Raw genomic sequence first — 11,404 nt, 5'->3', positions numbered from 1 at the left:
CAACCATGCCACGCTCAAAATTGCTTAAATCACCTTTCTTTCCCATTCTGACATTCAGTTTGGAGTTCAGGAGATTGTCTTGACCAGGACCACACCCCTAAATGCATTGAAGCAACTGCCATGTGATTGGTTGATTAGATAATTGCATCAATGAGAAATTGAACAGGTGTTCCTAATAATCCTTTAGGTGAGTGTATATACACACACAATTTATATAAGCATCTGGAAAAAGAACAGGAAGCTGAGGTCCTCCTGCTGTAGGTTTAAAAAGCCTTTGTTTTTAACACTTGCTACCTGCCGACACTTTTCCACTAGAGCTACAACCAAGTAGCCCTTTCGGCTGGTGCTACAGCTTACAGCAGGAGCGGCTCCTCTTCTTTTGTGTTTTTCAGATGATATTCAAAGCCCCAACCTGCTGAGCGCCTGCATCTTTATAAGGATTGGTAGTATTTTTCTGACCCAGGGAACAATCCCTTTCTCTTTGTTTTAGTATCATGCAGTCATTTGTTTCATTTATGTCTTTAGAAATGCACAGGATGCAGCAATGGAAAAATTCTTCTACTATTGTTAAACCACATTTACTAGGTTTAAACCACATATATACTAGGGTTAAACCAGTTGGGCCTCCTAAATTTATTGTTGTATTTAAATGGATACATTTTAATAAAGTTACATTTCTTTTTGTTGGAAATATGGCGTTACTGTCAATTAATTACAAAATGCTATTATTTTATATATTGTATTATATGCTTATATACACTTAATGTGCTCTTTATGTATTGCTTGTGGTAAACTTCATCTAAATTGTATTTATATTTAGTTTAAAATTGTATTTTCTAATAAATGTAATGAACAAACAAATAGATGTTGAATTATTAAAACAAGGTCTCTTGAATGAAGGCAGTATGCAGCCGAGTTTTAGTTAAATTTGGATTTTCATATCAACTCCTTCTCTTTCACTGGATAACAAGAAAAAATCTGTTTGTCAGAGGTCCACTGTTTTATTCAGTATAATTCAAGTAAAAGGGTTAAATATTTATATATGCATCTTCAACATAAGGTAACGGAAAGTTTTTTTTTTTATACATACATAGAGTGTGAAAACCACACATTCTCGGAGACTCAAAATAGTTGCAGGAGACCACTGTCATTTTTTTCTCTTTTAAAAAACATCTAATGACTTCTCCTCCTGCTGTAGGTTAAGTGCCTTTAAAAAGCCTTTATTTGACACCGGCTCCTTGCCTACAGGTTTCTGCTACTGAGTCGTCACTCTGGGACCTTTATAAACTTACAGGCGGAGCCCCTACTGAGTCGTCACTCGGGGCCCTTTATAAACTTACAGCCGGAGCCCCTACTGAGTCGTCACTCTGGGACCTTTATAAACTTACAGGCGGAGCCCCTACTGAGTCGTCACTCTGGGACCTTTATAAACTTACAGCCGGAGCCCCTACTGAGTCGTCACTCGGGGCTTTTTATAAACTTACAGCCGAAGCCCCTACTGAGTCGTCACTCGGGGCCCTTTGTAAACTTACAGCCGGAGCCCCTACTGAGTCGTCACTCGGGGCCATTTGTAAACTTACAGCCGGAGCCCCTACTGAGTCGTCACTCGGGGCCCTTTGTAAACTTACAGCCGGAGCCCCTACTGAGTCGTCACTCGGGGCCCTTTGTAAACTTACAGCCGGAGCCCCTACTGAGTCGTCACTCGGGGCTTTTTATAAACTTACAGCCGAAGCCCCTACTGAGTCGTCACTCGGGGCCCTTTGTAAACTTACAGCCGGAGCCCCTACTGAGTCGTCACTCGGGGCCATTTGTAAACTTACAGCCGGAGCCCCTACTGAGTCGTCACTCGGGGCCCTTTGTAAACTTACAGCCGGAGCCCCTACTGAGTCGTCACTCGGGGCCCTTTATAAACTTACAGCCGGAGTCCCTACTGAGTCGTCACTCGGGGCCCTTTATAAACTTACAGCCGGAGCCCCTACTGAGTCGTCACTCGGGGCCCTTTATAAACTTACAGGCGGAGCCCCTACTGAGTCGTCACTCGGGGCCCTTTATAAACTTACAGCCGGAGTCCCTACTGAGTCGTCACTCGGGGCCCTTTATAAACTTACAGCCGCAGCCCCTCAGCTTCTCTCCTTTATCAAATGACACTCAGAGCCCCAGTCTGGCTTAATCACAGATAAACCAGCTGTCCCTCCTAAATTTATTTTTTAATTTAAATAGGTACATTTTAATAAAGTTATATTTGTTTTTTAAAAACACAGCATTAATGTCAAAGGAATTACAAAATGCAGTTACATTTCTATGTTGTATTTTAACCTCCTGAGACCCGACCTATTAATTTATGTCCATTGTAGTGGACATTGTATTTTTGCATTTATTTTTTCACTGATGTTGGTAAACGTATTTATTCTTGTTGTGCACTAAAGAGGACATGCTGTGAAATAAGAATAAATTTGAAAAAATCTAAATTGTAAGATGTCTTACTTCCTCCAAAGACAAATAACCTACAATTGAAGGACACTTTTTTCCTTGGGTCTCAGGAGGATACTGTATATATGCTTATATACACTTAATGTGCTCTTTATATATTGCTTGTGGTAAACTTCATCTAAATTGTATTTATATCTAGTTTAAAATTGTATTTTCTAATAAATGTAATGAACAAACAGATAGATGTTGAATTAAAAAACAAGCTCTCTTTTCATATCAGCTCCTTCTCTTTCATTGGATAACAAGAAAAATTCTGTTTGTCAGAGGTCCACTGTTTTATTCAGTATAATTAAAGTACAAAGGGTTAAATATTTATATATGCATCTTCAACATAAGGTAACGGAAAGTTTTTTTTTATGAATATATAGAGTGTGAAAACCACACATTCTCAGAGACTGAAAATAACTGCAGGAGATCTCTCTGTTATTTTTTCTCTTTTAAAAAACATCTAATCATTTCTTTTTTTGTTTTTGCAGGCACTAATAGTGAGAAGAGATGTATAAAGATAACAGTTCAGGAAGAAGAGAATGTAACCATTCCATGTTCCTATGATAACAAGCATGCTGATTATCAGAAACTATGGTGCAGGCAATCAATGTCATCTTGTTTTTCTCAAAGAGGCCGTATGTCAGTCACTGATGACCCTGATCAGGGTGTCTTCACAGTGACCATGAGGAGCCTGCAGAGACATGATTCTGGCATATACTGGTGTGCTGTACGATCTGGTGGGGAAACCAGAGCAGTTGGCGATTCATTTATGATAACAGTCATCAAAGGTAATATGTTCTTAATATGACATTTAAATTGTTTTAAATATGGAATAGACATAAGGGGGTTGATTCTGCCATCAAACACTTAAGTCAAAAAAGCACCTAAAAAGTTACGCACTTTCAAGTTAAGCGTATTCTCCCCTCCTCAGCGCGGACATGCCCACCGCACTTCTTGTTTTTCATCATGTTCATGAGAACATGACTAAATATAAGCTTAGTAGGCTACTGCCATGTGTCACATCCCTGTCCGTCTCCTCCCTGTCATGGCCCTAACAAGCCACGCCTGTTACTCGCTTACCTCTCTTGTCTTGCCTCTTGTTCCTAATCCTAACATGGAAATCACTCCCAGCTGCCTCTCATTAACCTTTTGTTAGCTTTTGTACTTAAGTCCCTGTTTGTCTTGTCATCCGCAGTCCAAATTATGAATTACATGAGTGTCCTGGTGAGGTAGTTCTGCTAGGGTCCCCTGAGCTAGTGTACAGTATATACTATATGTATGAAGTGGCTGAAAACATGCGATGCTTTCAGTGTCGGTCAGCTGAAGCACATCAAGGTGAGCGTGGAATATTCTGGTTGTCATTGTCTGTCACACAGTTGCAGGATCGCAAGTACATTTACTGCAGGTTAAGATTGCGAGGACATGTTACTTCCTTTGAACCTATTATTTTTTTCTCATTTTTAGTGAGAATTATTTTTTAATCAACAAATCGTTTAGCCTAATTGATTCGCCTGCTAGGTGTTTTGACAAAGCAGATGTCACTTGGATACTGCATAATGGTAAAATACTTGTTTATTATAATATATACCACTTAATATACATGTTTTTTACTTATATAACACAATACAATATAGAAATATATGTCATATCATTATATTCATTATTCAAATAATTTTTGAATTGTAAATTTTGTTTCTAAATATATAATACATGTTAGTTTTGTTTTGTTACATGTTCGGCTTTCTCAAAACTGTAATATTGCATTTGGCCATGTAGAGACACGTGACTTAATACAGCCTAGAGGCTGACAATTTTTCCTGAATCCCGTGGGATGGGAGTCAATTTCAGTATTAGTCACGGGACTGGGATGGGATGGAAAAGTCAATGGGGGCGGGCAGGAATCATATTAATAGGCCAGTTTTTATACGGTGATCTAGTGTAAGTTAATGCTGTTTTTTTAACACTATGCTAGCTGTGTCATTGACTTTTTAATTCTTCAAAACTCTCCTCTCTGCTATTCGCTGGATGCTGGTAGCCGATACTACCTTTGATTTTGCATGATGCAGTCATGAAATAAATGGACCCGGAGCCAGACAAGATAGTGTCACGATGAAAAGTTAACAACAACGATCCTAAAATCTCACTTTCTGAGCTTTCAGGCATGTCAGATTAAGAGTTATTGTTGGGTTAGAGTTGTACAGCAACAGAAGACGGCTGGTGTGTCGGGTTGCAGGACAAGAGTGAAAATCCACTCTAATACCTCTAATACAGCCCTCCAGAGCACATAGTGAAAAATGCACTTAAGTCAGTGGCAGAGTGCACTTAAGAGTCATTTACATGGAATATGCCCATATTTTTGTGTTTATCTGCCCAAAGTGTGTAAATCACCTAAGTGCTCTTAAGTCAATGGGAGAATACGCTTTGCATTTTTTTGACTTAAGTGCATGGGAGAATCCCCAAGATAAATAATTTATCCATATTAAACAGTCTTGAATTACCAAAAGTATTCATAAATCCATATAGAGATACAAACAAAGAGATACAGACACACTTTAACCACTGCAGATGACATGTATCCATTCTGTCCCTGTTAAGGTCCTCCAGACCTGTCAGTGAGGGACATCATGGTGAATGGTGAGGAGGGCGGTACTGTCACTGTCCAGTGTCTCTACAGTGACAAAAACAAGTACACCAAGAAGACATGGTGCAGGAGAAACATGGAGAAGTCCTGTTTACAAACATGGAGCAGAACAGAGACTTTCGGCAGAAACAGAACTAAACTGCATGTCAATAATTTAGAAAGAATCATGACAGTGACACTGACCAGACTGGAGAAGGAGGACACAGACTGGTACTGGTGCGGTGTGGGAGACTTAAACTTCCCCGTTCATGTTACTGTTTCTCATCAAACACAGAGTAAGCTAAACACTGAAAAAAGTATGACTCTCAAATACAAATGATAACAATGATATACTGATTGACTGTATCGATTTAATAATAAATTATATTCATATATTAAATCTATGCAGGGTAATGTTCTTATATTTGCATCACAATGACACATTGAGCTTTCATCTTCCCACTGTTTATACTGATCAGGGTTGTGAGGGAGTCTGAAGCCTATGCCAGACAGTGCACATATAAGGCACAAAGCAGGGCTGTTTCACTGATACTGTGTAATCATATCATATTGAATAAACTCAGAAATACTGAACTGTGTTACAGCTACTAGAGGTCCAACAACAATGACCTTGACTACAAACATGCCAACAACATCACCAACAGAATCTTCAGTAGTTTCATCTTCAACTGACTTGATACCTACTGGAACCAGAAATGGGACAAACTCGCAAGATTTCACCAGGTGCAGTGATAAATACTTAATCAAATCTTATGTCAATAATTAAACAACAGTTAATCAAATTAATGAACAAGTAATCAAGTCTTGTGCCAATATTTAAGGAAGATATGTAGGTATGGTACCTTCTGATTGGAAGCATGCCAACATAATGCCCATTTTCAAAAAAGGGGATAGAAGTAATTTGTCAAACTATAGGCCAATCAGTCTAACTTGTATAACTGGTAAAGTTATGGAGGCTATAATCAAAGAGAAAATGGTAGATTACCTGAACTCAAATAACATTTTGAGGTATAGCCAGCATGGATTTAGGAGAGGTAGATCCTGTTTAACAAATCTGTTGGAGTTTTTTGAGGAAGCTACTCAGGAAGTTGATGATAAGAAGGCCTATGATGTCATCTACTTAGATTTCCAAAAGGCTTTTGATGTTGTCCCCCACAAGGGGCTCTTACTTAGACTCAAAGCGACAGGTATTTTAGGAACTGTAGCGACCTGGATTGATAACTGGTTAACAGATAGGAAGCAGCGAGTAGTTATGAGGCACAATGTCACAGTGGGCCTGCGTTCATAGTGGGGTACCGCAGGGTTCAATTTTTGGACTACTATTGTTCCTAATTTACATAAATGATATAGACACCAATATATACAGTAAACTGGTGAAATTTGCAGATGACACCAAGGTGGGTGGTGTAGCAGATACTGAACTAGCGGCTCAGCAGCTACAGCAAGATCTTGATTTAATTAGTGACTGGGCCGATACCTGGCAGATGAAATTTAACTTAGACAAATGTAAGGTACTCCATGTAGGGAGCAGAAATATAAAGTACAGGTATTTTATGGGACCTACTGAAATAAAGGTAGCAGATTATGAGAAAGTCCTTGGTGTGTATGTTGATGCTTCCATGTCTCATTCTCGCTAGTGCGGGGAAGCAATAAAAAAGGCCAATAGGATGTTGGGGTATATCTCCAGGTGTGTGGAGTTTAAGTGAAGGGATCGAGATAATGCTAAGATTGTACAATTCCTTGGTGAGACCTCACCTAGAATATTGTGTGCAGGTTTGGTCACCAGATCTTAAAAAGGACATTGCGGCCTTAGAAAAGGTGCAGCGTAGGGCCACAAGAATGATTCCTGGTCTTAGAGGAATGTCATACAAGAAAAGGTTAGTTGAGCTAAATCTGTTCAGCCTCAAGCAAAGGAGACTGAGGAGGGACATGATCCAGGTCTATAAGATTCTAACAGGTTTGGATGCTGTTCAACCAAATAGTTACTTCAGCATTAGTTGAAATACAAGAACTCGTGGCCATAGGTGAAAATTAGCGGGAGAACATTTCAAACTGGATTTAAGGAAGCACTTCTTTACACAGCGTGTAGTCAGAGTACGTAGTGCAAGCTGAATCCTTGGGTTCCTTTAAATCAGAGCTAGATAAGATTTTAACAACTCTAGGCTATTAGTTAAATCCTTCCCTAACAAGCTTGATGGGCCGAATGGCCTCCTCTTGTTTGTATACTTCATATGTTATTATGAAATAAATAATGTAATCCAAGTAACAAGACTATGCCCATATAAAGTTATATATCCATATATCCATTGATGCATCTGGTTCAGCTGGTTCCTTTTGATATGGAGGAGCAGTGGCTCTACTTTGATCCCCTCCTGAATGTCAGAGCTACTCACCCCGTCTCTAAGGCTGTGCCCCTCTTGAATACTGGGGTAAACTCCAATGTAATGGCACCGAACTGGGGGGCTATGAGCTGACCCACACCAGCCCAACACCTCTCACCCAGGGCAACTCCAAATAAATAACAGTAACTTTAAAGACATTTAATTTTAAATGTTCTCCAAATATTGACATATTGATAGAAGACCCCGTTAGCCTGTGAAGCTAATAACCCACCACTGAGCTTTTATACAGTGTGTCTCTGCTGAAAATACTCCTACCATCAAGTGGATTTCTACTGGTTCTTCTGCTTGTTGTGATGGGTACCTGGAAGCTGTGGCAAATGCGGAGTAAGTATTTCCATCCATATTTTATACTTCTTACACAGTACAGTGTCATTGAAAGCCTGGAGCAGTAAACTATGCAAACTCCACACACACATTAACACAACAGCCAGGAATGGAAATCAGTTCTTCAACATATGATTATGTTTTTTAGGCTACAGTGATAAAAATATCTCCACCCAAGAGTCTATTCATTGATTTTACATCAGCCATATCTTGGGCATTACTTTATCTTATTAATCAGATAGAGATGATGCAGATCCACATTATGGATTTTAATCCAACCCATTATCCACCAGAAATATCAGCCGCAATAGACACAGAAATTGGTATGAATTTGTGTGGAATGATTCTATTAACTTTATTACAGAGAGAAGAACAATAAAAAGCAACAGAGTAAGTTAACATCTCACTGTGATACATGGATGTCAACAAAGCCATTATTATTACAATAAATTGCAATAATGTAATTACAATAAAGTAAATCAATTTTAATTACAATAATATACAATAATATAGTTTTTAAAATAATCAACTATTTTTTCAAAAATAGTTTATTTTATTTAATTTTTACTGCCATCACTTCTGATCTGATATTATACTCACCATCTTTTTGTTTGCTGGTCAGTTTTACTCATTAGCATTACTGAAGAAGGCTGTAAATGACAATGGCTGTAACAGTATTGTTTTCTGAACTGTGACTGAATATTTTTGCCAAGATGGATACACACCATGATAATGAAGTTACATACAGCACTGTTGTCATCAAGGCAAATCGCCAATCAAACACTGTAAGTACAATTTCATTTGTCCTTCATATGACTTACAGTATTTGTGGAAATTATGTATCACAGCAGCGTCCTTCTGTTCTGCTCGTTACAGTCAAAAGAACGGCAGCTTAATGACTCTGGAGATGAAGTGACCTACAGCTCTTTAGTGATCCAACACAAATAGGTGAGTTAACTAGACCTGCACTGTTCTCTAGGTGTCATGCACTCATGATCACACTGACAAAACAGTAAGTGTAAAGCAGTTTGTCTCTGAAGTTGATGCTGAGATTGATTTGATGACACTGCCAGTTTTAGGTCTGAAACAACAATATTTCAATAAAATCCGTACTGTATTCCATTTATGTATAAAAATAATAGCTGTTTTAAGAGGGAAATTGATTTTGGTGAGACATCATGATTTTAACAGTAATGTTAATCTGTTACTTTATTTGTCATTTGTGTTACTTCATCCGTGTCCTTCAGGTGACCTTTAACCCCCTATCTGTTCATAGCAAATATGACTGAAAAGAGGAAAATACAGAGATCATGATTCACCAAGAAGGAGCCTTATCTTGTCACCAAATCACCAAGAAGCAACTTCCCCTTATATATTTATTGATGTCGACATATTACAAAGTTGATTATATATGTTTACAATACACATCTCTATTTAGTTAAATCTCAAAAACCTTTATATTCCCTCATACGTCTTAATTTTAGCTTAATCTCTTACATTTCATTGTGAGTACAGAAGGTAGGACTGTGGTTTTGTAGTGCTTTTTTGTAAGAAAATGTAGCAGCAATATACAATAGAATAACGTCTGTATGGATGAAGATCTTCAGTAGAATAGTAAAGTACTGTTTCATACTGTTAATATGTTACAGTGATGTAACTGCATGGTTTATTCTGCATGTTTCTAAGGATTTTCAGTCACATAAACATATTCAGCTTTACACGATTGTGCATGTAATTTGATTTATTACTTGAATATGCATAGGTATGTTAAATTTATTAGATGGAGTATCAATGGCCATGGAAATCCAAACAAAAGAGAAAAGATTTTGCAGTACCTTAACCACCAACAGGTAGATGTTGCTCAACTACAAGAGATACATAAACAGTGGAACCTCGGTTCTCGAACTCACTAGAACTCGAATTTCTTGAAAGTCGAACAAACCAGTTTGACTTAGAACTCGATCTGAATAACAGAAGTCGAACCGTGAACGCTGACCTAATATAAATTGTACGCGCCAGGAAATGAGTCATACTACAATGCAATACTTACTTGAATGCCTTCTTCACAGACTGGACGATTAAACAAATAAAGCAGCGCAACATTACAGTAACTAACAATAGATAAACCACTAACTTACGTGTACTATTAGAGCATTTATGTCATTTACTTAAACTTTATTTTACCAGGTAAATTAACTGAAAACCAGTTCTCAATGCTTTACGTGATATTCGGGAGAAATAGCAGATTACGCATCGGAAGTTCGGAACTGCCTGGGATACAAATGTCATGCGTGTAACTAAACTATTCAGCCAATAAGGACAAAGGTGTGTCGTCACGGAGGCGGTTCTAGTTTGTGCAGCCGGGTGAGAGGTCGCAATGCATCTAACCGTAATGCATTGCGTCAGGATCAGAAAGAATGCGTTGCTTTAAGCCAGCGCTGTAAGCAAGTCGAACGCACCCAATGACCGGACTGGGGAAACAAACTGAAATGCGGACTTAATACAGAGGACTAATGACAACAACCAGAACCAGCTGCGGGTGTCACGTGAGCAGCGTTTTCTGTCCGCGTTTAACTCCGCAACAAACACCCGTGGGGCGATAACTAATAATATCTAATAATATCTAACGTCGGTATCGTTACTCAGCGCCGGAAAAGGACAGTTGCTCCTGAGCTTTACTCGGCCGCCAGTCGGGGCCGGGAGGACATTTTCCACTTTTTTCCTGCTCCGGCAGTAGCCTGCTGTGAGGGGGCTTTTGTGGTTTTTCGACCTCCCAAGAGCAACTTCGATTTCGCTTTGTTTTTAGTTCATACTTGCTTCAGGCAGTTCTTCTGGTAAGTAGTAGTAAATTTATCAGGTTTAAAATTTTAAATAAAAATAATAATTAAGTTCCGTTTTAACACAAGTAATAACTTGTTATTTTAGTGTACTCTGCACTTTACTGCATTTATCATTACGCAAATTAATCTTTATAGTTAAATACACTATATAAATTTACTGGGCTGGGAGTACGGAGTCATAGTGAGTTAGTTAATTATGGGGCCGGCTCAGTGCTGTGTTTGCAAGATGTTTGCCCTTCTGGACGTTAGTGTCCAGTCGGACTTCATCTGCGAGCGATGTAAGCTAGTGGACTGACTCATGGTCAAGGTTCGCGACCTTGAGGAGCAACTTGCTCTCATCCAATGCAACAGTGAGTTAGAGGAGCTAGTTAATACGCCATTTAGGGAGATGGTGTGTACGCCACTAGCGGGGAGGAGGGAGAATGAAGAGCAGAGAGGTCGAGAGAGCTGGGTGACCATAGGTCATAGACGCAGGAAAAGGCGTACACACATTATAGAGGCGGCATCACCTGAGGTGACTGTGTCTAACAGGTTTCAGGTGCTTCCAGCTTTAGAGCCGGAAGGGACTGGGGAGGCAGGTGGGCCCTTGGGCACTGAGGAGCCCCCTCCCCCCAGGAAGAGGGAGGTTGTGGTAGTGGGGGATTCAATTATTAGGGGAGTAGACAGTTATGTGTGCACGCGTGATAGAGGGTCCCGTACGGTGTCTTGCCTGCCTGGTG

General features: G+C 39.3%; 1 protein-coding gene across 1 annotated transcript in view; it reads left to right on the top strand.

Moving 5' to 3' along the window:
• Positions 1-9,419, top strand: part of LOC111841631 (uncharacterized) — a 13,449-nt gene extending 4,030 nt beyond the window's left edge. The window contains exons 2-9 of the mRNA XM_072707459.1: positions 2,967-3,266; positions 5,074-5,394; positions 5,704-5,842; positions 7,751-7,845; positions 8,210-8,235; positions 8,559-8,630; positions 8,722-8,793; positions 9,122-9,419. Of these exons, the coding sequence (XP_072563560.1) occupies positions 2,967-3,266; positions 5,074-5,394; positions 5,704-5,842; positions 7,751-7,845; positions 8,210-8,235; positions 8,559-8,630; positions 8,722-8,793 (1,025 nt within the window). The 3' untranslated portion in view covers positions 9,122-9,419. The remainder of the gene's footprint in view (positions 1-2,966; positions 3,267-5,073; positions 5,395-5,703; positions 5,843-7,750; positions 7,846-8,209; positions 8,236-8,558; positions 8,631-8,721; positions 8,794-9,121) is intronic.
• Positions 9,420-11,404: the final 1,985 nt, after the last annotated feature.

Source organism: Paramormyrops kingsleyae, chromosome 25, assembly GCF_048594095.1.
Source record: "Paramormyrops kingsleyae isolate MSU_618 chromosome 25, PKINGS_0.4, whole genome shotgun sequence".
In the NCBI taxonomy this organism is placed as follows: domain Eukaryota; kingdom Metazoa; phylum Chordata; class Actinopteri; order Osteoglossiformes; family Mormyridae; genus Paramormyrops; species Paramormyrops kingsleyae.
The sequence above is the reverse complement of the archived record's forward strand: the minus strand, read 5'-3'. Positions and strand labels throughout refer to the sequence as shown.